Below are 26,430 nucleotides of genomic sequence, written 5' to 3'. Positions count from 1 at the left end.
TTGGTTGTGTCATGTATTATGAAGAACCAACTATATATCAAACCCAATTTTGTTCTTCCATAAGACAATACATATGGACTGAAGAACTAGAGGCTATGAGTTTTCTTTTTGCCTTGTGTGTATCTGGGTCTCAGTGCAAGAGAAGCCTGCTTTCATTAGCCAAATGAATGAGAACAGGGTGGCCCTACAGAACAATACCCATTTGCCTATATCAAGGTAAACACCATGAAAGAAGCCACACCGACCCACCCTTGTCCCTGGGTCTGGCCCAGATTGTGGGATGGAGCCCCGCCCACCATCCCTGCCCTGCAAACGCACACAGAGGCAGCACTCCCCTAGCCTGGCACTGCAGAGACTATGCAGTGGTGCACTTTTGACCATCGCTGTACAATGCCAAGGAGCAGCAAAAAGGCAGCATCTCCTTTTATCCTAGCCAATGACTGGGTGAGAATTAGAAAAGGAAACTGGAAAATGGGATTCTTTAAATCTTTGTATGAGTTCCTGGGCAGATCTCCTGCGTGGACTATCCATAAAGCTGATTATAATCAACATAGCAAAATGAACTCTGCCCGGGTTTCAGATTGGCTTTGGGGTTACACCCAAATGTGGCAGACCAGAAGAGCACTGCAAAGGCTTTGAAAATGAATTGGCATTTGAAAAACAGTCCGCAGAAGTGGGCTAGGACATGCATTCTGAACCTAAACAGTTTGACTGCCTTCTAAAATGGGAGATTTAAATGGCAACCACAATATTCACGATGTCCTGGATACAATGCAAAACTACTCATCACAAGGAAAATCCTCACCTTAAGTGAGAGATATAAAGAGGAAATAAAAATTTTTAGAACTGAAGAATTTGATTTAAAATTTTTTAAATCAGTGGTTGAGCTTGGCAGAAGAATGGACAGAGAAAAGAATCAGTGGACTTGAAGGTAGAACAATAAGTTCCAATCTGAACAACAGTGAAAAAACTGAACAGAGCCTCAAGGACATGAGATATAACAAAAGATCTAACATTCATGTCACTGAAGTCCCAGAAGGAGAGGAAAAAAAGAGGGAAGGGCTGAAGAAAGAAGTAATTTATGAAAATTTTCCAAATCAGACAACTGCAAACTTAACATATTTAAGAAGATCAGTGCTTATAGCCATTCCAACATATCATAGTGTAACTCCTGAATACTAAAGACAAAAATACTGAAAAGAGCAAAAGAGAAATGATATCTACAGAAGGAAATATTTGAATGATAACAAATTCCTCATGAGAAACCATAGATGCCAGAAAGGAGTAGCAACATAGCTTTATTTTTAATTTTTTTTATTTATTCATTTTCAGAGAGAGGGGAAGGGAAGGAGAGAGAGAGAGAAACATTGATGTGAGAGAAACACCAATCTGTTGGCTCTCATATCCAAACCTGAAACCCAGGCATGTGTCCTGATCAGGAATTGAACCAATGACCTTTTGCTTTGTGGAATGACGCTCAACCAATTGAACTACACTGGTCAGGGCAACACATTTTTCAAGTGATGAAAAAAACACAATCACTGATGCAGTATACTATATCTTGTGAAAATATCTTTAAGAAATGAAGGGAAAATCAAGTCATTACCAGGTGAAGGACTAAGAGAATTAGATGCTTGCCTTTAAAAAAAATGACTGAAAGAAGTTCCTTAAACAAAAAGGAAATGATGAAAGAAGACTCTTGGAACATCAGGAAGAAAGAACAATGGAAAAAAAGTATAGATAATGTCTGCTGTCTATGAATTCCTTCAATTTTTGTCTGTGAATATCTGTATCTTTCACTTTTGAGGTATAATTTCACAGTATAGAATCTAGGCTATGTTTTTTAAAGTATGTGAAATATTTGACTCTACTTTCTTCTTACTTATAAACTTTTATTTTTTTCTTTTTTAAAAATTTTATTTATTTATCTTTAGAGAGGAAGGGAAGGAGAGAGGAAGAGAAATATCAATGTGTGGTTGCCTCTTGTGTGTCTCCTGCTGGGAACTGGCCTGCAACCAAGGCATGTGCCCTGACTGGGAATCGAACTGCCATCCTTTGGTTCGCAGGCCACGTTCAATCCACTGAGCTACACCAGCCAGGGCCAGACTTTTATTTTTTTTAATACAAGAAATCTGCTGTAATTTTTATCCTTGTTCTTCTGTAGGTGAGATGTTTGTTTTCTTCCTCTGGCTTTTTAAAAAAAGATTTTATTTATTTATCTTTAGAGGGAAAGGGAAGGAGAGAGAAATATCAATGTATGGTTGCCTCTCATGTGTCCTCTGCTGGGAACTGGCCTGCAACCCAGGCATGGGCCCTGACTGGGAATCCAACCATGATCCTTTGATTCACAGGCCTGAGATCAATCCACTGAGCTACACTTTTATGTAGTTTGAAAAGCCAGGGTTCCTCTGGCTTTTAAGAAGATTTTGTCTTTGTCTTCGGTTTTATGTAATTTGAATAGGATATACCTAATGATGCTGTATTTCTCTTGCCTAATGTTCTCTGATCTTCCTGGATCTGTGGTTTGGTGTCAATTTTAATTTTTTTTAAAGATTTTATTTATTTATGTTTAGAGGGGAAGGGAAGGAGAGAGGGAGAGAAACATCAATGTATGGTTGCCTTTCGTGCGTCCCTGCCTGCAGGGAACTGGCTTGCAACCCCAGCATGTGCCCTGACTGGAAATCGAACCGCAATTGTCTGATTCGCAGGCCCGAGCTCAATCCACTGAGCTACACCAGCCAGGGCTCAATTTTAATTTTTAAAGGTTTTCCATTATTATTACCTTAAAATTTTCTTCTGCTTTTTTTTTTCCTTCTGCAATTCCAATTATGCATATATTGTCCTATAGCTCTTGGATGTTGGAATCAGTGTTGTTTTTTTTGTCAAGTCTACTCATGATTACTTAGAAGGCATTCTTCATTTCTGTTAGTGATTTGATTTCTATAATCTCCTTTTGATTATTTCTTGATTTGCCATCTCTGTTTACATTATTTAATTTTTTTTATTGATTGATTTTAAAGAGAGAGGGGAAGGGAGAGAGAGATTGAGAGAGAGAAGGGAAACTTCGGTTTGTTGTTCCACTTATTTATGCATTCATTAGTTACTTCTTGTATGTGCCTTGAACAGGGATTGAATCTGCAACCTTGGCAAATTGGGATGATATTCTCACCAACTGAACTACCTGGCTAGGGCCATCTCTGATTACACTGACCACCTCTTCTTACATATTGTCTACTTTTTCTATGAGAGCTTTAAAAGAAAAGGTCTGGGTATTGTCCTTTTCTTGATGAGGGTCCTCCAGAGAAACAGAATCTATCTATATACATCATTATGTATAATATATATAATTTCTAAATGATATATAAAAATTATATATTTTATATAATTGATAGTTTATATATCAATTATATATATATATATATAATTTCATATCTATGAGATTTTAAGAAATTGGCTAATGTGATTATGGGGGCTGGCAAGTCCAAAATCTGCACTAGCAGGCTGTCAGGCTGGATGGAGACCCAGGGACGAGCCGATGTTGCAGTCTGAGTTCAAAGGCTGTCTGCTAGGGAATTCCCTTTTGCTCAGGGGAGATCAGGCTTTTGTTATATTCTTCAACTGATTAGATGAGACCCACTCACTTTATGGAGGTCAATCTACTTTACTAAAAGTCTGCTGATTTAAATGTTAATCTCATCCAAAAACATTTTCACAGAAATATCTAGAATAATGTTTGACCACATATCTGGATGCTCTGGTGCAGCGAAACTGATACATAACTATCATACTTGGTAAATGGCCACATGTATTTTATATGTATGTATACTTATAGCAGGGTCATAAGATCTTTTCTCAAGGATTCTTTCTTAAGGTCCCCTTTATCTGAGAAGGCTCTGGGTCAATGAACCAGGTAATGTAAGAGAACTGGTTGTGAGATTGGGTTTCTCCATTCAGGTGACATATAAAATTTTGGTTTACCAGACTAACTAAAATTTCCATACGCTGCTCAACAATTAGTGAACACAAAGATCCCTGTGGATCGAGTTGACTAGTTACCTCTCTGACTCTGCTGCCCATTAATGCAACCTTGCACACTTCTGTCTGTTCTCTAGTGCTGCCTCTGGCCTCTACCACATTGAAATGAGAGAGCCCATTTCAACAATGGCATCTTCCACTGTCATCTCACACGTGCCAACACAGAAAGTACAGAAATACTGAATACTGCTGCTCCTCTTGCCAATGGATTCCTCATTGTTTAGGTGAAGTGACTTCCTCTCAGCCTGCAGGAGGGATACTCTGTGTGGGTTGAAGTGTATATTGCACATGATCAATCCATTCCAATATTTCTACCTTACAAAGCCTTTGGATCCTTTCTTATCTATTATACCAAGAAAGTTTTAGTTTCTTAACCTACTGCCTAATTTAATGAAGGCCATTATTGAGTCTGAATCAACCAATTGATTGATTGAATAGATCAATTTTCTGAATTGATTGAGTGACTCACTCAACTGATTGAGTGAATTGATGCACTCAATCAATTCAGCAAATCCTTAGATACACTCCTGGCTAATTGAGCTAATACACTGAACCCAAAATCTCTGGAGCTATAATATATCAATAATTTCAATGTTATATTCCTTCTCCCTTGGCCTAGAACCCATTCCTACACAGATATCCTCCAGTGCCAATACATATTAGCAGCATCTTGTAATTCTTTCCCAGGTGTCAGGTATCTTACCCAACTTTCTGGGGTATGTGGAGATCTGACTCTGGTTGTGGATCTAGAGGTAAAGAATCACTGGCATACCTCTGCAAGGTTAATGATTTAGTGAAGCCATTACAGGATCTTTAAGCAAGAGATGGCCAGCATCCCAGGGGGGAACAGGCTGCTTCATCCAGCAAGGTGGACTCAGTGGGATTTGGGGGGGTCAAGTTAATTAAACTCAACCCAAACTACCAAAATGTCCCCATTCCAAGTCTTACGGTTTTAGAATTAATCCCAAACTTTAATATGTAAGACTTAATAAGGCTGTGAATTCAACTTGTGTGATAATTTGTCAATCTACAGGATCAAACATTGGGTCTGATTTGTAAATACTTTCTCTCTGTAGCTATTGAAGTTAAGGAATTCTTGTACAGCATTGAAGCTCTCTAGTTTTTTAAGTTGTCATTTTATTCTGTGAACTCTCCAGGGCATTTGGAAGCTACTAGCTCTTCTCAGTGATCTTTGTGGGTATCATTCCTCCCAGAAGGGTCTAAACTAGCAAAGACCTGTGTTCAGTAGGCGCTTTTTGCCTCACTGATAATTTAAGCGTTTGTTCCATTTCGTGCTTAAGACTATCATGATCTCACTTTCTACTAGTGATAATGTTATCATTGATCAGAACCGGGTCAGATATCTAATCCTTGTTTCTTATCTTTGGGGGTCAGTTTCCTAAAGCCACTTTTGGCCTCAGTTACTATCTCTGTTAAATATTATTTAGGAAACAAACAAATAAATAGCCCATAGTATTTCAAGAACAGGAGTATTAAAATGCCAGTAAAAGCTGCATATAAATCCACTTGAAGAATTGGAAGAGCAAGACAGGGTAGATAGACCACCACTATCCTCAGGTCAACCACAGAAGCCATCTGTAATTCAGGACAGGGAGAAATTTTGAAAGTTTCTTTTAATAAAACTATCAAGAAATAGCTAGAGGGCTTAGATTTACAAAAGACCTATGTATAAATAATTTCCCAAGTAAGATTATAGTGTAAAATGTATATCTTAATATCTTTTGTATTTTTCCATAACATATACACACAAATGTAGATAGACAGATGGATAGACAGATCGATCGATCAAGCCCTCTGTTATGGCAGTGATTTCACAGTGTTAATCTATTTTTAAATCCCATTCCACTCGGTGAGATGAGAAAACTGAAGCTCAGAGGTTGAGTAACTTGCCCACCATCCTACAACTATAAAAGAACACTCATTCGTTCACATTGTTTTCCGCGAGATATGACAGAGAAAGATACTCCAAAATTAACGAATGGCGGCTAACCGACTCGAAGTGGCCTCCGGGTCAGGATGACCTTCCGTCTCAGCTGAGTCCCCTAGGTTCTTTGCCCGCGGCCGCCCAGGATCCCGAAAGAGTGAAGTCCTGGACTGGTGTCTTTCACAAGGTGCGCCCAGGAGTCTGCAACAGGCGGAGATGGAGCAGGAGCCGGCGAGGAGGCCGGGAGCTGGGGCCCAAAGAAGGGGGTAGGGAAGGGGCGGGGCGAGCCTGCCCCGCCCCGCGCCCCTCCGTTCACTCCCATTGGCCGAGCGTTTGCTGGCCGGGTCCCACCACCCGCCCCCAGGGCGCCGCTTAAAGTGTGCTGAGCAGGTGCCTAGAGTGGAGCAACAACTTTGCGCGCGTGTCCTGGCGGAGTCCTGCTCCCATTCATCCCCGTGAGCGTACAACCATCTGTCGCGCACAGGTCTTCCTCTGGGGAGGGACTCCTGGCCGGAGGCAGCGGCCACCCGGGGACCGCGACCAGAGGCCGGGCAGAGAGCGCAACTGACTCCAGTGGTCGGGGGCTGGAGACCACAGCCTACCATGCAGACGTGCGCCAAGGCCTGGGGGCTGCGCCTGGGCTGCAGGGTGGCGGGCGGCCGCTGCCTGGAGGGAGGCGCAGGGCAGCTTTGGGCACGGCAGAGCCGGGGCAACAGTACTGGCAGCGGCGGGGCTGGGGCCTCGCGCCTCCTCGAGCGCCTCCTGCCCAGACACGACGACTTCGCCCGGAGGCACATCGGACCTGGGGACAAAGACCAGAAGGAGATGCTAAAGGCCCTGGGACTGGCGGTAAGGACCCCCACCCGGCCCTCCGGACTGCACCCTACCCCGCCCGGGTTCTGCAGACTCGGCCTCTCGCTCCCGCCCGAGCTCTGCTTCGTTCCCGGCCCGGGCGTGCAAGCGAGTCCGCGCTCTCGGTCCCGTGCCCGGGCTTTCCCTAGTCGCGCATTTTCTCCTCCACCCGCTCTTCGCGCCTCAAAACCGTTTGCTTTCAATCCAAGTCGCCCTGCTGATGAGCACTAACTTTAGGACAGGAGGACCTCTAGTTTATCCGATTATCTCCAGTTGCCGAGGGAAATCCAGCTGGGGGTGGTTAAATCACTACCATGCTTCATTATTTTATTTCCTCTGAGCGATTTCTAGTTTGCTCAAAGTTGTTCCTTCTTTTTAAAAATAAATCGTAATTAGGCGATTTAAATGAGCTTCACACAAGTCTTTGTAGATGTAAAATACAGAGGTGACTCTTTTAACTCAGAAGCATTTTCCTCGCTTTCGTGTTCACCGACTTGCGTTTCAATTTTAGAGCATTGATGAATTGATGGAGAAGACGGTCCCCGCCAGCATCCGTTTGAAAAAACCCTTGAAAATGGAAGACCCTGTTTGTAAGTGGCCGGTAGGGCTCCGTAGACGCTGCTTGCTGTGGGCTGTTTGTCTTCTATGGTCTCTGAGAGTCCAGCTCTAGGTTAGGATTGCTCAAAACGGGGAGTGGATGTTTATTAAAATAAAACAGTGGCGGGTACCTCAAGGGGGTGGAGAGGGTGGAACCTTTAGCTCCATAAGCAGTCAGTTTTGGAACCGAGGATGGAGTCTGTGCGGCGCCTTTCTAGGTCTTTATCAGGGTTCCACAGGTGCCGCAAAGTTCCCGGGAAGGCAGTGCGCCCAAACACAGGGAATGGCTTCTCAGGCACCCGACTTGGACCGCGGTTCTTTTCATCCGTTGGGTGGAGAGGCGTCAAGACCTTTGCAGATCAGGACTGAGACTCCGAAGGGACAAGAGAACTGCCTACAGTGGCCTCCAAGCCCAGGGTTCTTTATATTACAACAGATTTTAATTGTTTTCTTATCTCACACCCAAGTTTTTTTATTTATACCTACTGCAACACAGTAGTACTTTTAAAGTCTGAATGATTTTTATAGAGAAACACACAAAGTTAATACTTGGTTCAGAAAGCTTAGTTGACACATAGACTTTCTTAGAATTTTATTTTATATTTTAATTTTTTTAATAGTCTGCAGACTGTTTTCCAGAACTGAGGCAAGAATCCACAGGCAGAAATGAAGAAGAGCTCTAAAAAAAAGAAAGAAAGAAAAAGAAAAGAAAACCCCCCCAAAACCAAGTAAACAAAATAACAAAAGAATTCTCCTGGTGTTATCTGGTTTTGAAATTATGGAGATGATGTCATCTCTTTTACTTAAGGAGTCAAATGAAGAAAAGTCAATTGTTTTGTTTTAGGTTTTAGGGCAGAGAGGATATATGGAAGGCATACTTTATTTTGTTTTAAAGCAGAGATCTTGAGGTCTGAAGTCAGTCCAGCTCTGGCTGGCTGATGTAAGTCAAACTGTGCTGAAGGCCACACCCCTTGCTGGTTTCAAATCTGGACCCATCCCCCTGATGGCAGGAGCCTTGCTTATAGAAGAAAATCTGGACATTTTGTTCTGTTGAGTAATTCAGACCTTGGGATAGTTGGAAGTCTTATCTATTTCAATTTAAGGAAATCAGAATCCTGATTTGGATGTTTAAGGAATGAAGAGCCGTATATTTTTAAAGCAGGCTTTAGCTGAATGTATAAACAAGTATTGGATCAGCCAAAAAATCTGTTTAGTTTTTTTTTCCATAAAATAAAAGACACAGTTTTCATTTTCACCAATAACTTTATTGATTTGCACATTTTGAGTATGTTGGCTCTCTCCTGCTATTGGCCATTTACAGGCCAGGGGTGCTGCTAATCATCTTCCAGTGCACAAGACAGTCCCCACAGTAAAGAATTATTTGGCCAAAATGTCAATAGTACCAAGAAACTTCACAAACCACTTTTGACATGTTCAATCAGTTACAGCACCTTCTCCATACACTGCACACATAATTTTTTGCATTTCAGTTGTGTTTTTACCTTTCTTGAAATAATAAAGCATAATACACTGAAAATAGTGTGTACCTTCTTTCATCTTCAGTATTAAAATGGCAAAAATTAATAAATTTTGATAAGTTTTTAAAAATTTAATTATTGTTCAAGTACAGTTCTCCGTCTTTTACTCCCATCTGATAAGTTTTTTTTAATGCATAGTGATAAGACAGCTGTCATAATACAATCTAAAAAATTTTTTTTGAATGAAGTTAAAGACAACCAACACTACTAGAGCCATGTATGGAAAAAAACTAAACAATTTTTTGGTCTACCCCAAACATGCCTTTCTGAGATTTTTCAGTCAGAGAATGTTTAGGTCAGTGTTTTTTATAATATAATCTAAAATAAGATGTTCTTTAAAATCATTGAAGCCTCAGAAAAGTGTCAAAGTTGTCTATCCCTTTTTAGTTAAGCTACTTGTTAATAGTTGAATAATTTGAATATGAGGGGATTCCATTTCTCTCTCTCTCTCTCTCTCTCTCTCTCTCTCTCACCATCCCACCCCCACCCCCCCTCACTTCCCACCCTTGGAAGAAAATTCCTGTTAAGTAATTAGCAACTTAAGTGTAAACTTTAAACTGAGCCGCTTCTGTGAGATGTGGGGCTGGTTCCATCTGGTTGGTCTGAGGTGACTCAGAAAATATTGCGTGGTCAGGAGTCTTCCCTTGACCTGAAGTGGACTGGCTCTCCAGCAAAGATCGTTGCTTGGGAGAGTGGGCTGGGGCTGGGGGGTGAGTGGGGGTGCTGGCAGGATACGTCGGAAAGTCTTCGATGTTTTACTCAGAGGTGTGTGCATGCCATAGGTAATGAATATTCTCCGTACGGGGAGAGTAAATTGGTACAGGTAACTTCCAATAGTATTGTTTTCATTTTGGAGTGGGGCAGCATTATCCAAACTTTGTTTCACCTGCATGGCTGTGTTCTGTTGTAGTCAGAGAGGAATTCTAGACTAAATATTTGTTTGCCGTGTGTAGAGAAAAGTAATTAGAGCCAGTTAGTCATGAGTCCTTTGTGCCTTCATAGCTGAGTAAAAAGACTGTGAGAAGTGTAAGCAGCATGAAGATATTTGGGTTAGTTCTTATGAATAACTTCATAATCCCAAGAGTTTAGGTAGTGCTTATCATGTATTAGGTACCTTGTAAAGTACTTTTGTGTATTATTATAACCCTGTAAGGTAAATACCATATCACCTATGTTTTAGAGATGAAGAAACTATGGTAAACAGTGGACATGTAACTTGCCCAAGGTCACAGCTGTTAAGTGGTGAAGACAGAAATTAACCCAAACCAGGCTGTCCACACTCCAACCACCAGTCTACACTGTCTTCATTGTGTCCTCTGCAAGGGGGTGTGTGTACAAAGTAGAAAGTTTCTGTCCTGACTCTCTGAAGTATCCAGTTAACATATGTGCACAAATTCAGTCACACTGGAATCAGTGCCATTTGCCACCTGCCCTAGTGGAAAGGCGGCAGCATGCTGAAAGCACAGGTTTGGGAACATCCTGCTGTCAGGATGCAGACCTGGAGCTGGGTATTGAAGGATGAGTAGTGATGTTCTGCTGGACAAGGCTGGGGGAGGCTGCTGCAGGCAGGGGACCAGCATGACAGGACAGAGTGGCCTGACAGAGTAGGGGAAGTACAGATGATTCATCTGTCATGCAGGATCCTCCCCTCCTCTTGGACACTTCTGGAAGTGCCTTGAAAGAATACCTCCATTATCAGCTGGCTTCTCAGTAAGTCATACTTCAGAGAAATAAGCAAAGCTACTCAGTTCAAAAACCCTACCAGTTTAATCCTATTGAGTCCATCCTCCCTCATCCTCATACATAAAACACAAGGGAACATTTGTTTCTCTGGATGGTCATTATGGATGATTTTAACTTTCTTTTTGTTACTTTGCATTTTTGAGATTTTCTGCAGTAACTATGTCGTCATCTTGTAATTAATACAAAATTTAAAAGTACTTTCAAGATAAAGCCAATCAGTTTTGCTATGGAATGTTTAGAATTTCCAGAGAAGCCATCTCAAGTTAATGAGACTGAAGTAGTCCATAGTTTCACAGAACTACTGGTTCCATCTGGTTGGCTCAAAGTTTACAGGGCTCAAAGTTTACAAAAAACTTCACCTTGCTTCTTGTGAGCATGCTTACAAAGGGAGGGGAAACTAAACTTCCTAAATTGGTCAACCAGAACTGAGCAGCTGAGCTGTCAGAATGAGACTTTTGATGGACTTGTGAGAACTTAAAAGTTCTAAGCTGCTTCACTTGGAGTGATTTTTAACGGAGGGTAGTGAGCAGAGGGAAGGAGTGTTGTGTAATGCAGCTGCAGGTGGTCACTCTTTCACCCCAGTGGCGTTGGGCACCCCCCAGAACTGACCCCAAGGACACCTAGACAGATGGAGCAGCTGTTCCTCAGGCTGTGGGCATCAGTTGTCTTCCAGCCAAATGGTGTCTATCGACATGCCATGCCTGTAGACTCCACAGTCTGTGAAAAGGCTCTCCTTTGGCTATTCCTCGCTCCTTCAGTTCCCAGCTTAAATGAATTATTATTTCGTCCTGAATTAGGATTTTCATTACACAGTTGTGGAAATAAATAAAGACCAGCCAAATGATGAAAACTTCTGAACTTGCTGTAGGAGTTAGCCTTTCATTTTGGCAGAGGAGTGGGTAATCCTTATAGTGAGAGAAATACCAATTTATTGTTTCACTCATTTATGCATTCATTGGTTGGTTCCCACAACCTTGGCATATCAGGATGACAGTTTAACTAACTGGGCTGCCCAGCCAGGCCTGTCATCTGTACTTCTGACCAGCAAGCTATAAATCGAAAGTTTCTGTGACTCACTTCATTGGGTTTGATTAGTCTGCTGGAGTAGCTCACAGAACTCAGAAACATCTCCTTAAGTTTACCAGTTTATTATAAAAGATACTGGTGGACACTCAAATGGAGAGGTACATAGGGCGAGGTCTGGAAGGGTCCAAAGCACAGGGCCTTCTGTCCCCACTGAATGGAGGTGCAGCCTCCCAGCAGCCATCACAGAAACTCATCAAATCTGTTGTTCAAGAATTTTTATAGAGCTTAATCTGAACCTTCCTGGTTTTCCCCTTCCCAGAGGTCTGTGGGTGGGGCTGAAAATGCCAACCCTCTAATCACATGGTCTTTGTGGCATTCAAAACTATCCTGAGGCAGGTAAGGACTGCACCCTAAATCACTTCTTTATCAGAAATTTGCGTGTGATCAAAAGGATGTACAGAGCAACAAAAGATTCCTGTTTCTCAGGAAATTCCAAAGACAAAGACCAAATATATTCCTCGTATACCAGAGGGATATTTCAGATAAATATGTGGTGGTATATATCCTGATAGAATTAGAGAAGAAAAATATTTATTTTAAAAGAGATGAATCTGAAAATAAATTATAATCATTCCCCCTGTTAAATTTAGAACACCAAACTAGAAATATCAGTTTTTATAAAGTATCATTTTTAACATTAAAATATTTTGGACAGTAAACCTAAATGAGGAGGTAAACTGAGGTAAGCTCAAATTGCCAGAAATTTGTTTACTTGGGAATGAATAGCAGAATTTCACATCAGGGAACACAAGCTGTGTCAGCTACAGGCGAGTTCAGTCCATTGAAGGTTTCGGGCAGGCTGTTTTCACCAGCAAGGAACACAGAGGGGGAAGCCAGAGCCAGAGTTCAAGCAGTAAGCTCATTTGTCAGGAGGTAAGTCTGATCTTCCGTAGGGAAGCATTTATGGGAAATCTGCCTCTTAGTTCTTAACTTTCACTTTTCCGAAGGGGAGCATGTGTGAGATTCTCCATTTCATATCCTCTGGTTCCATTTTAGACCAAAATCTTTTCACAGGGCCTTCTTTTTCTTCTTTTTTGATATACAAAGAATACTAACATGCTGACATAATGAGACCAAAAAGCCATGTTACTGGAACAGAGAATATAGCGTGTAAAACGACTTTTTTGTTCTGTCTTCATCTTATTGAAGGAGCATGGAATTCATCCAGCATTATCAAAGATATTTTATATAAATGAAATCGCTAATTTAACAATATTATTTGAATTGACTCTTTTTTGCAACAGGCATTATATCAGTTATCTTTTGCTGCATAAGTAATTACTGTAAAACTCGGTGGCTTAAAATAACAGTTTTTGTGGGTCAGGAATCCAGGAGCAACTAAGCAGAGTGATTCTGGCTTCTCGTGAGGGTACGGTCATACATTGGTGGATGTCCCCCCAGGGCTGCAGGAGCCCCTTTCAAGGCGGCTCACTTTGATTGCTGGCAAGCTGGTGCTGGCTGGTAGTGGGCAGCCTTAGTGCCTTATCATGTGGCTTTCTCCACAGGCTGCTCGAGTGTCCGCAGTACATGGCAGCTGGATTCCCTCAGAGCCAGTGATTCTAGAGGGAAGGAAAGCCAGGCAGAAACTATCCTTTTTATGACCTAGACTTAGAAGTTCTATAGCATTGCTTAGACCACGTTCTACTCGTTAGAGTGAGTCACCAATTATGACCCAAGAGAAAGGCAATTCCTTTCCACCTTTCGAAAGGAGGAATGTAAAAATTGCAGACATATTTTTTAATAGACTGTGGGGGTGACTTCCATAAGTACCCCCGAGTGCCATGGATGAGAATGAATATGACAGATATATGAAATCATCTGCTTGGGGAGGAGGAGTGGGCTGTGGCCAGTTTCTCCGAGGAGAAAAAGGCCCTGAGCCCCCTGCTCCAGGGCTTTTATTGGGTTGTAATACATAGGGCTACAGGTGGCAAGGATCAAACAGTAGATAACATTTCAAAGAAATCTGAGGGCTTCAGAGTCTGAGTCAGTGTCTGTCAGGAAGAGAGTTGCAGAAACTTTGGGAGACATACCCATTTCCTCTTGGACCCTTATCATATGAATGAAAGCACTCTTAGCAGAGCAGATTTCACAGGTTTATCAGCAAGTCTTTATGATGCCAGATTTTTTCCCAGGACACACCCTAGCAGGGCAAGGAGCTGCACCCCTCCCCATCAGGTATTCAGGCTTAAGGGGATTCAAGCCAGGAAGCGCTTCTCCCAGAGAACATGGGGACTCAGGCTATGTAAAAGCTGGGGGGCCAGACTCCATTGCTCTTTGTTGCAGTCCCCCAAGTTTTTCCATGAAAGCCTCCCAAGTGATCGAGTCTGGCTTAGGTTTCCCCCCCACTGTGAAAGGTCTTACCAGTCATTGACTTCCGACCAAGCTTTGGGGGCAGGGAGAGGAAACTGGGGCAGCGTTTGCCACCAGAGACAGGCTTTGTCTCCTGCGGCTGACATTCCAAAGTCATCCCTCACCCTTAGCCACAAGGGATCAAGATACAATTCCTAAAACCAGGCAGAGTGGTCTACAACAATAGACTTTACTTTTTAAAAAGATTTTATTTATTCATTTTCAGAGAGAGGGGAATATAAGGAGAAAGAGAAACATCAATGTGTGGTTGCCTCTTGCACACCCTATACCGGGGATCCGTCCTGCAACCCAGGCGTGTGTCCTGACCAGGAATCCAACCAGCCATCCTTTGGTTCTCAGCCCCATGGTCAATCCACTGAGCTACACCAGCCAGGGCATTAATAGACTTCACTTTTTAGAGCAGTTTTAGGTTCATAGCAAAATGAAGGGGAAGGTACAGAGTTCCCATATACTCTTAAACCTCCCATATGTGTAGCCTCCCAAATTATCAACAGCACCCACAAAAGTAGTACCTTTGTTACAATGATGAACCTACATGGGCACATCATTGTCACTTAAAGTCCATACTTTACAAGTTTCCACTAAGATTCACTTTTGGTGTTGTATGTACATTCAATGGATTTGGACACATGTGTGGTGACATGTATCTGCCATTATAGTATCATACAGATAGTTTCACTGCCGGAGGATATGTTTTCACTGATTTTTTTTTTTTTAGGGAGGGAGGGAGGAAGGGAGAAAGAGAGGGAGAGAGAGAGATATCGATGTGAGAAAGAAGCATTGATCAGTTGCTTCTCGTACACACCCCGACTGGGGACTGGACCCGCAGCCTAGGTACCTGCCCTGACTGGGTATCCAGCCCACAACCCTTTGGTGTACTGGACAATGCTCCAACTACTTGAGCCACCTGGCCAGGGCTGCAGACATTTTTTTTAAACTACCACATTTATCTATGTTAACTTATATTCAGTTTATCTAACTTTAAAAAATATTCAATGCTATTAAAATGAAGTAAATTACATTGTACTGTAAATATAGTGTTATTCTCGAGGACTATTAAGGTACATAGGGCCATTTTCCCATATACTTAATGTTATCATTGAATTATAAACTATTGCCATTCAGTTGCAAGCTATCGCCAAATCTATTTTTACAGCTTTTTATATCTGCTTTCATTCCTCCTTTACTGAGAGTTTTCTATGGAAAATAAGGCAGTGTTTTAGGCACTGAGAGGACAAGAGTGAGGAGGTAAAGGATGATAAAGATACGGTCCCCGAGGGAGTGTAGGGTACAACGGATAGGGAGAAGGATATTCAATAGCTCTACAGGTCTGTAAATGAGATGAATGGCTTAGCCCAGGCTATGCTGTGAACAGAGCCATGGGAGTACAGACGCACCTAGTTATTTGAGGAATGGCGTGTAGAACACTAGGCTGCAGAGAGGCATGGAAAGCAAGGTATGGAGGGCTCAGAACTTGATAAGAGATTTGTTTTCTTCTCTGTAATAGTGAGACATAAACAATTATTATAGAGGGAAGGGACATGCCTCAATGTGTTTTGTAAAGTGCCACTAAGGTCAGAGGCAAGGAGGCGAATTGAGAGGTTGCTGGGAAGTGTAGAGGTGCGATGTTAAATATGCATTAGTTCAGGTCTATGGGAAGCAGTTACCAAGACAATATTATATGTGCAAGGAATTTATTGGGGATGGGAGCAGGAGAAGGCAGGGGAGCTTTTAGGCTGTCATGTAATTCGGACTCTGGTGGAAGGAGGGAGACAGATGGAAGGGGGACTGGGTAGGAGAAATCTTAGACTGCAGCACAGATACAAGAAAGTTTGGGCAGTCCGGATGGAGTCCTTGAGCTGCAGTTGCCCATGGCAGGAGTCCATGTCTTGCAGGAATGCGTCTGCATTAGTTCTTCTGTGGGGCTAAGTAATTGGCTGGGAGCAGCCTGTGGGAAGTGTGGTTTCTGTACAAATATGGTGGTTGATTCAGAAGGGCAGCATGTGGGGTTACCAGTCACTTTCTAGGCTCAGTGTCTTCGGGGGGCTGATGGCGCTGTCATTAACAGAAGGAGGATAGGGAGAAGTAGAGGGTTCTGGAGGAAGGCAAGATCGTGAATCTTGCTTGAGCAGAATGCAGTTTGAGGTGCTCATGGAACGTCATTTGGAAAAGTTGAAGCAATAGTTGGAAACATGAGTCTAGAGCTCAGGAGAGACATATGAGGTAGACTTGCACCTGCAGTGGGTCTTCTGAATGATTAAATTTAAGGGAAGGAGTGAGATTTCCTAGGGGTGGTGTATGGGGAAGAAGGGGGAAGCCAGGATGTTGGGAAACGGATCATGTGAAAGGAGGGAGGCAGAGCAGTGGGAGAGGGAGTGATCCAAGAGGTTGGAGGATGGATTTTCAGGCAGGGGGATGTGGACCCCTGTCATAGCCTAGACCTTTCTTAGCCATGAGAGGGAAGAAAGTCCATTTGAAGATATAAGGGCATTCTAAGATCAGAGGAGTTGAGGAACTACCTGTCTCATAATCTGAGAGGCAGGAAGGGTGAGACTGAGCGGTAGAGAAAACAGGAAAAGTTTCAGAAGAGCTATTGTGAATATCTGGTAGTGAGGAACCTAGATCAACCTGTATGGTGAACCTGCTGAGATTGAAAGGCTTGAATTGTAAAGTCTGTTAAGATCCCCTTACCTCAGCATCATGTAGTGATCTTGGAGCAAGAACAGAGAAATGTGGTGACTGAACTTAGCTGAGGTTGAGAATTGGCAAAGTCAGGAGGCCAAGGGTTTCAAAGTCTGCTAGCACAGGTTGGCTGGGGCGGGAGATAGGTGAGGCAGTCTGGTCAGTCCTCATTGGACTGGGAGTGACCCCAAACCCACCCCCTTCTCTGAGCTGCTTACCTCTGAGTCAACTCAGGATTTTGGGGGCTGGTGCTGGACTAGGGAAGTTGTGAGCTGCTTGCAGGGCATCTGTGTTTTGACTTCTGCTCCTTATGTACTCATTCCACCCCACTACATGGCACTGGACCTTGATTGATCTGCCTCATGTGATGGGTGAATAACATGTCATTTTGACTTCTTAGGTTTGTTTTACTTATTAAACCCAAAGCATTTTAATAAAAATCTAACTTGGGAGTTTTAGTAAGGATTCTCAATGTCTATATTGTCAACATACTAATTGATTAAACAATAAGGAAACAAAATTTTGGAAAAGATGAAATTATTGTAGGCACTGCATTGTTTCACAGAACTTGTTTAATGACTGCAAGTCATTAAACTTTTTGTAAGCAGACAAAAGTTTTTACAAAAGTTTACAAAAGTATTGCTGAAGCTCACACTTCTGTTTACAAAAGTTTTACTGAAGCTTACGCTTTTGGGGATGTAAGAACAATTTGTACTTTGATTTGTCAAGGATTTTTTGATGGCTGAGTTGTTGTGCACATTGAGCTAGCTGTATGTGGAACTCTAAGTGAGTTTTCATTGTAACACCTTGATTCACATGTATTTTCTGAGCACCTATTATGTGCCTAGCAACTCACTATGCCCCTGCCCACATAGAGATTGCAGTTTAGTTGTTGAGATTCTGGGACAGACTACAGATTTCTCCATATGCTTACTCCTTTGATATATAAAAAATTGTCAGCTTCCTACAAGTGTGTTGGATTGTTTGAGTTGGACTCTTAGAACATATCCTTTCCTTTCTGTTCTTGCTCTGCTGGCCATCACAATGTACCCACAGGGCAGCAAAAAAGGAAAACAAATACTCCAGGACTTCCACCCAGATTCTCATTTCCAACTGATCATTTGACCTGATTATGTAGGTCTGCTGCTGTTCAGATAAATATTATGAATTGTAATGTTTCTCTGTAGGTTTCTTTAGAAAACTTTCATAGATTGGATGAAGAGAGGCGACGGAGGAGGCCTGCCCTAGAAAGTAGTGTGACCCAAGTCCAGGGAGTAAATAGCTGACGTGGTGCTTTTCATTCCAGCTTCCCTGCTGCGGGGTGCAGTTCTGGTTTTCCTACAGCTGCTATAAAGATCCTGACTCTGTGTATCTTCTTGGAGAGCAGGAAGAGCTGTAGGGACTGCACACTTCTTTGGAGATGAGGGACCAAGGAGCCATCAGAAACACAGATGGGCCATGCCTCAGCTCCTTTTATCATGGGATGCCCAACAAAGAGTCTAATCCCTGAGGGTCATTTGGGGCTGAGAGTGGTGGGTGTTAATTGGCTGAGCAAGAAGACAGGAAAAAACCTGGCAGAATTAGGATGAAGAGAGTCAGAGTCAGGCCTGGGTGGTGCTGTCCTGACCACATCCAGTCACATGGGGTGGGTGCCCCTCTGCCAGTCATAAAGGGTTTTCTTAAAAAATTTTATTTATTTTTAGAGACAGGGGAAGGGAGGGAGAAAGAGAGGGAGAGGAACATCAGTGTGTGGTTGCCTCTCACATGCCCCCAACAGGGACCCTGCCTGCAACCCAGGCATGTTCCCTGACTGGGACTTAGACCTGTGACCCCTGGATTTGCAGGCTGGCCTCAATCCACTGAGCCACATTGCTAGGACCCATAAAGGGTTTCCAGTACAAAGAGTTCCCTTCTGTTATTCTACACTACATAGAGCTTATGGATTTGTTTGCCTTCCTGGAATGAACAAAATCTGTGATTCACAGACTGGTTTTGAACCCTCCTTTGTAGGGGAAGGACACTTGTGGGAGTAGGGTTTGGGCTCAGGGTAAGTGGAGTTAAGCCAGGCTGTTATGGGGGAGAGAGAAGGGTGCTGCAGATGATTAGGTGATATTATGAAAAGGCTACAAATTAGGATGCAATGTACACAAATTAGGATGTACACAAATTCTGGCTTCCACTTGAAAATCAGAGAATCCTGATAAATGCTATCATTCATGCTCTGTCTTAATTGAGAGCCTCAGCCCCACTTCACGGTTTCCTGAGCAGCTTTAAATCCAAAGATCTACATGTTAGTGAAAAAAAAAAACATATATATATATATATATATATATATATAGCCAGGCAGGCTCTGTCCTCATATTCTGGACCCAGCTTTCCCCCTCGGCCCCTGGCAGAGAAAGGCCTTTCTGGGCAAATTCAGATATGAGTGTGTTGGTTTTCAGTCCCGATGATTTCCTGGGAGAACTTTTCTGAGTGTCTTGCCAAGCACACTAAGGCAAGTTGGGTGGCTGCTCAGTGCTGGGTGCTACTGGGCTGTCCAGAAAATACCCTTTGCATGGCCAGCTTCTGTGTGGATCGCCAGGTGTCTGCACCCGTGTTTCACAGGGAGGATTTCCTTCCAGGCATAGCATCTTAATTTAATTTACATTTTTGAGTAAATAAAATAGGTACATTGTCCAACCTTCAAAAACACAAAAAAATATACAGGGAAAGGCAAAACTCCTTCCCAATGTTCAGTTTCTTGAGAATTAGCCAGAGATATTCTTTTAATATACAACATATGCATGCATAGTTATTGTTTTTAAATATATAAATAGCAGAATAATAGAGGCATAGGCAAAAGTAGGGTTGCAGTTGTGAGTGCCCCAAACAGTTTATTCTTGTATTACTAGTTATTAATTATTATATTATGGATTTGTATTACAATTAGAAACCCATATTTACCCACTCCTGTATATACTCTTAGGAAACTTAGGCATAACTTTTTAGATTGTTTTTTAAAAAGCAAAAGCAAAGCATGGTGATATTTATCCATGTAACTGAGAAAAAAAATCACACTGTGCTCAGGATGATGGGTTGCGGGTGGGGAACAACATGCACACTGTGTGTTTGGGGGTAGCAGGTGTGTTGACCCAGGTAGACTGTGTGTTCACTCTAATGATTTTTTCCCAGATCTTGTCAAAATTCATGAATATGGGAAATTAAAAGCTAGGCCCAGTGGTGCATTGAATATCTAACAGCTAAATTGGCTTATTCCCGTTAGAAAGTATTTTTGGTGGAGTAGTTGGTATAAAGTTCTTGATATTTTAGGTGCAAGTGGCAAGGAAGTGGCTGCTGGAAAGGCTGTTACATGGAATTGTATAAGGAGGAAGCATTTCTTCTGAATTCTGAGAAGCAAGAACAGTGTGAGACCCACCTGTGGATCTGTAGGGAGCATTGCCAAGGCCACTGAACTCTGTCCTTGGTACGTTAGGACCAGAGCATTATGCAATGCCCCGAGGCAGAGAAATAAATAAGGTCAGAAGTAGGCGTTTTATTTTTCCACCAGAAAGAGCTTACTGCCGAGATTCCTGAATGATAGCTTGAGGGTTTTTGTGTCCTGGGGTGCTAAGTAATGTATTTAGGGGACTTAGGGTATTTGGAGGCCCTGCTGGGTTTGCCAGGCAGGCGTCTGGAGAATGACAGGTTGTCTCCAAGTGCTTTATATGTTTCTTAAACTTTTATTTTTCGATTACAATTTACATTCAATATTATTTTGTTTTTGTTTCAGGGGTACAGCATAGTGGTTAGAGCCAAGGGTGTCATTTTCACCGGGGGCCACATCAGCCTTGAGGTTGCCTTCAAAGGGCCGAATGTAATTTTAGGACTGAAGAAATGTAACTACTCCTTAACTAGGGGCAAGGATCTTGGCACTGCCGCTGGGTAGAAACAAGGTGCTGGGCTGGATAAAACAAGGTGGAGGGTGGGATTCGGTCCGCAGACCTTGTGTTTGCCACCTGTGGGTTAGACAATCATATACTTTGCAAAGTAGTCCCCTGATATTTCAAGTACCCACTTGACACCATATATAGTTATTAGAATATTATTGGCTATATTCCCTATGCTGTAATTTACATCCTCATGGCTATTTTGAAATTGCCAATTTGTACTTCTTAGTTCTTTCTCCTTCTCACCCAGTCTCCCAAACCGCTCCCCTCTGGCAATCAACAGCCTCTTCTCTGTATCTATGAATTTTTTAATGGACACTCCATTTCCCAATCTGTCTCATTTTCCCCTTGCTTAGTTTCCTTGTTGTTCACAAGGAAGAGAGTTACTGGAATTGGACGCGTACGAGAGGAATCTGTCAAGTTGGGAGGGGAAGTGTGAGGAATGTGCTGTGGCATTTGCTCTGGGGGAAATCTGAACTCCTTCCTTCCTACCTTGTCCACACAGCTTTCCTGGAGCTGCCTGGGGCTGCATGACACATCTGCCTTTTTATAATGCTTCTCTCACTAGGTAGGGGAAAAAGATTCCCACTTTGGAAAAGGATCCCAAACTATTTTCTCTAGAATAGAGTTCTTTTCCAAGGGAGAAAGAAATCTCAGAGTGCTGTGAAGCACAGTGGCAGAAATTGCGTGGCTGAGACCAGGGCTTCGATTTAGATGAATTATGTCCCCTAAACTGGCTCTTACAGACGGGCTCTGCCATGTTCCATTTAGCCAGGTTCAGCAGGTAGATCTCTGGCATGGACTTTCTTCTCTCCTTTTCTCCATGTCCATTGGCATCATTTAACATACCAGCTCAAACTCTGGCTCCTAAATACCTTGGATATTTGCTGATTGAACCAAAAATAAGATAGATTTCATTAGTGGGTATAAGAAATAGCATCTCTTGAACAAACATTTGAAACAATTCGGACACTCACTGAAGCTGAGTGTTTGGGGGATGTTTTTGCTCTTTGTGTTAGGTAAAGCCTGAGGTCTTGATTTTATCACAGTAAGAAGCAGCTTAAGTCTGTCATAGTCATAATGACAATGGGTGAGTGGATGGGAAAGGCTTCTCATAGCATGCTCACTTTCAGAAGCATGACCAAGTACCTACCCTACTCTTCATGGCTCAGGAGTGTCCATTACCTTGTATACAGAACAGCTCATTCTATGAACTCACTTTGTTCCCAGTAGAAAGTAAAATTGCTTGTAAAGCTCAGGCTAAGATGGAGCCAGTCAGGGAATATTCGCTGTAGCCCTGAGCCAGGTAGGGGCAGAGCCCTCAGTTGCCTGTAGGAACAAGAGTGAATGTGATGTAGGATTAGAAACGTTTGTGTCTCAAATTGAACCAGTCTTACGCTTCTGGGTCTAATCTATAGTTAACTATTTTGTTCTTTATTTATGCTAATTGGCCTTTAAATTTTTTCTAGAGTTACATTCAAGTGTGTAGGATACAGTGGCAGCTGTGAGGGATGCTGGTATGTATCTGGAGACCCTGAAGTAGCCCGGAAGGCAGCAGTGGGCTCCTGGCTGGTCTGGTTTGGTATCTTCTCTTCCTTACTGTTGAAGGCATATGGGCAGGACAGGACCGGGGCTTGGACAGGACCAGGATGCTGTGAAGGAAGGAGGAACTGGGCTGTGGTAGAGGCTGTCTCACTGGGGCGCTTCCCGGACGGCCCTCCTGGGAGACGTGAGAAAATGGGTTTTCTTACCAAAGGAAAAAGCAGATCTCTCCTTCATTCTAGTTGAGAGTTTAGGGTCTCCAGATATGTATCAGTATGGGCATAAATGAAGAACAAAATAATTAATGATAGGTAATACCTGGAAGTATAAAAATGATCAATACAGACACAGATGTTTCTAGCTGAGAGAGCTCCAGGGGGAAGGTCTTAGGAGCAGAGGAGCAGCACCGGGGCCACTGCAGCCATCTCGTGCCTGTGGGGGTGCAGTCATTCCTTTTTCTCAGTTTCCATGAACTCACTTGCCCACAGTCCAATCTTTTAAGGGGTAAAAGTGAAAAATGTTTTTAAAATTTAATTTTATTAAAACATAGTTGACATACAATAGTGTATGAATTCCAAGTGTACAACATGTTGATTCAACATCTATTTACCTTATGAAATGATCACAGTGAGTCTAGTACCCATCTGTGACCTTACAAAGTTATTACAGTATTATAGACTATTTTCTGTGTTGTACCTCGCATGCCCATGACTTATTTATTTTATAGTAATAACAAAAATTAAAATGTTTTCATCATTCAAAAGAATTATAACAGGAAAGGTCAAACTTGAGAAGCAAGGCTTGTTGATCCTGCAGCGGTTCTGCCATCGCATGGTGCTTTCTCGTATGTGTGCTGTGTCCAAATTTCCCCTTTCCTGTGAGGTCAGTGGTCATTGTATTAGGGATGATCCTTACACAGCAGAACTTCATCTTAACTTGAGTGCCTCAGTAAAACCCCATTTCCAAATTAGGTCACATTCACAGGTACCTGGGGTTAGGGCTTCAGCATATCATTTTAAGATTTTCCTTATTTACTCTCTTTTTTTTTTTTTGGAGAGAGAAGAAGGGAAGGAGAAAGAGAGGGAGAGAAACATCGATGTGTGAGAGAGATATCAGTTGTCTCTCACGTGCCCCCAACTCGGGACCTGGCCCACAACCCAGGCATGTGCCCTGATGAGGGATTGAACCAGTGACCTTTTGGTTTGCAGGCTGGTGCTCAGTCCACTGAGCCACACCAGCCAGGGCAGCACATTGTTTTAGAGGACACAGTTCAACCCATGACACTCCCTTGCCCATCTCCCTGCTGGACTATTGTGCTGGCCTCTTATTGTATCTCCCTATTTCCAGGGCCTCCCCTCTGACCTGTCTACACTACCAATAGAATTATCTTTCTATAATATAAGGAGGAAAATCATATTATTTTATAGTCTGTGACTTCCAAAGGTTAAATTCGTGATTTGACAAACCACTTCGCAGACTGTTCTCACTTTTCAGCTGGACATTTTGTCCTCATAGCTTAATTCAAAACAGGAACCTGTCCCCCTTGCACAGGGTTTTAATTGAAGCTGGTCTCGCTGAATCATGTGCCTGCCAGTAACTAATTAATCTCCCCTCCTACTGGGCTTCTCAATCACGCTGCCCTCAGAAGACTTTGGGAAGTAGTTGGATGTCTTGCATGATTTTTCCTAAGGATACTGTACTTGCATATCTTCTCTGATACTGGTTTATCATACTCTACTTCCACTTTCATTTCCTAAACTTTCAATGGAAGAAGGTAAAGTTGGCCCATCATCAGGTAGTTGGATTATATTTACTCAGGAAACTGATAACTACAAAACTATTCTCTCTTTCCTTAACCCAGTCTGGCAAAATGGTACTTCTCTTGTGAATTTATTTCCTGTGAAAGTATGTAGAGTGGGAGAGTGGGATGGAGGGTGAAAGTGTTTTCACTGAGGATAAAGAAATGTTAAAAAGAATAATATTCACATAGAGTTCTGGAGGGTAAAGACAATGAGAAGCATCTTCTTAGCCAGTTGGCCATCTTGGAGATGGCTGTGCCTTGATGGCTGTACTCTGACATAAGTAACAATAAAATCAATCAGGTCCACGATTTAAGTACGGAGTCCCTAAGAAGATGTTAAAGGGCCAGAAACTTGCCCAATTAGTTACATCTCAGTTAGATTTTAGTAGTGTGATCTATCTAGTTATGGAGGGACAGAGAAAATGCCATTTAAGGTCACTTGTACCTAGAAAGTATCTTTTGGTATAAGTGCTATCCATTTAGCAGGTCAGAACCTGGCCCAGGAGGAGAGGATGGAAGCTGGAGTTAGACAGACGGGGTATGGAACCCTTTCCTTTAAAACAATGTAGCCTTAGGTGAGTGATTCTCTTCAAGCCTATTTTTCTAAGCTGCATGAAAAGCATTTGGTACAATTCCTGGCAATGAGTGAATACTAAAAATGTCGGATGCTATTATTACATGAATGACCCCAAATAGGATTTCACTTGCATCCAAGAACTTTATTAATCTTACCTAATTACCTAAGCACCCTAATGGGAATGCTGGTTAAAACTACACATGGATATTTTATTACAACTGATATTTCACATTGTTGGGTGAATGGCTTTTATAAGTAACTCTTTTAGTGACATGAGGGGAAAAGTGTTAGAGGTATAGAATAATTTTAGAGAAAAATGTGGGCCATGTGTTATTTAAGACTTACATCAACTATTGTTATAAAGCAATTTAAAAGGGAAAAATATTTTTTAAAGATTTCATTTATTTATTTTTAGAGACAGGGCAAGGGAGGGAGAATGAGATATAAGAGGGAGAGAAACATTGACATGTGAGAGAAACATTAATTCATTGCCTCTTGCATACCCCAGCAGGGGACCTGGGCCTGCAACCCAGGCATGTGTCCTGATTGGGAACCGAACCGGCAATCTTTCGGTCTGCAAGCCAGCATTTAATCCACTGAGCCACAGCAGCCAGGGCAGAAAACAGTGTTTTACTAAGAGAAAGTGGAATTGTTATTTAAAGGCTAAAGAAGAAACCTGGAATGAGACAAGTGTTAAAATTGGGCAATTCTGACAAAGCCAAAAAAAAAAAAAAAAAAAAAAAGAAGAGCCCAAAATAAGATAAAATAATGTAAAGTAAAATGAAATAAAATGAAACTCTGAGGAGCCACCCTTGAGGAGTAATTGAGTGCTGTTTTGGGAATTTCTTCAGCTTTCTGCACATAGTACTTAGTGTTGTGGGAGGGATGATTCCTATGTTCTCCAGACAGCTGTTCTTTTATATAAATATCCAAACAAAAAGGGAGTTTAAAACGTAATCAGAGCTCTCTTTTGAGACATTTTTTTCTCTAACATTTTTCTCTTTCCTACGATCAGGTGAAAATGAAATCCTTGCAACTCTCCGTGCAATTTCCAGCAAAAACCAGATCTGGAGATCGTATATTGGCATGGGCTATTATAACTGCTCGGTGCCCCAGACCATTTTGAGGAACTTACTGGAGAACGCAGGATGGTAATGTATCACTTGATTAAAAATGGAAGTATTGTGATTTAATTTGCATTAAATGCAAATTCCCCCTCTTCTTCTCCCCATTTTTCCACATCCCCACCCCTTGGCACCTCAGAACTTACCCACTGACACCGCACTCATGCTGTCTCTGACCTCCAGGAACCTGCCCGGCTTTTTCTGGCGTGGAAAATTTTCCTACTCAAATGTAGAGGAAATAGAAGCTTCTTCCTGCTTTTATTCCCATACAACATTCTACAGCTCTCACATTGTGGATGCTGGCAATCTCTTTCTCCCTCTGACTTAATGTCTATTCTGTCTCTGTAAGCACACATTTGAGCAAGATGTCTGACTGGCAGCAGAACAGATGCAGCACTTTATTTTTTTGGAAACTCTAGGATTTGGGGCTCTGTTTAGAGCCTTAGGACTTTCTCAATGAGTCAGAATCTTGGTCCATTTTTTTCTTTCTTTCTTTTCTTTAAAAAGACTTTATTTATTTATCTTTGGAGAGGAAGGGAAGGAGAGAAATATCAATGTATAGTTGCCTCTTGTGAGTCCTCTGCTGGGAACTGGCTTGCAATCCAGGCA

The 26,430-nt window shown here is 42.3% G+C and overlaps 1 protein-coding gene and 1 long non-coding RNA gene across 6 annotated transcripts in view; one reads left to right on the top strand and one right to left on the bottom strand.

Moving 5' to 3' along the window:
- LOC128626010 (uncharacterized) overlaps positions 1 to 6,288 on the bottom strand; it is a 37,191-nt gene extending 30,903 nt beyond the window's left edge. Inside the window, exon 1 of the long non-coding RNA XR_008389895.1 lies at positions 6,047 to 6,288. This is a non-coding gene — a long non-coding RNA (uncharacterized LOC128626010). The remainder of the gene's footprint in view (positions 1 to 6,046) is intronic.
- Positions 6,289 to 6,392: 104 nt separating this feature from the next.
- The window catches only part of GLDC (glycine decarboxylase), a 92,226-nt gene continuing 72,188 nt past the window's right edge, over positions 6,393 to 26,430 (top strand). For 2 of the 5 annotated variants that reach the window (XR_005084150.2, XM_037156749.2), the window contains exons 1-3: positions 6,395 to 6,829; positions 7,344 to 7,422; positions 25,713 to 25,848. Coding sequence is in view for 4 of the 5 variants with exons in the window: in XM_037156749.2 (XP_037012644.2) it covers positions 6,584 to 6,829; positions 7,344 to 7,422; positions 25,713 to 25,848 (461 nt within the window). In the remaining variant the exon portion in view is untranslated. Of the gene's footprint in view, positions 6,830 to 7,343; positions 7,423 to 25,712; positions 25,849 to 26,430 lie in introns of all 5 variants that reach the window. The other 3 variants (XM_053656147.1, XM_053656146.1, XM_037156751.2) reach the window with 3 other exon arrangements.

Source organism: Artibeus jamaicensis, unplaced genomic scaffold (assembly GCF_021234435.1).
Source record: "Artibeus jamaicensis isolate MK-2021 breed Jamaican fruit bat unplaced genomic scaffold, CSHL_Jam_final scaffold_1964, whole genome shotgun sequence".
In the NCBI taxonomy this organism is placed as follows: Eukaryota; Metazoa; Chordata; class Mammalia; order Chiroptera; family Phyllostomidae; genus Artibeus; species Artibeus jamaicensis.
This window is presented reverse-complemented; position numbering and strand designations above follow the sequence as displayed.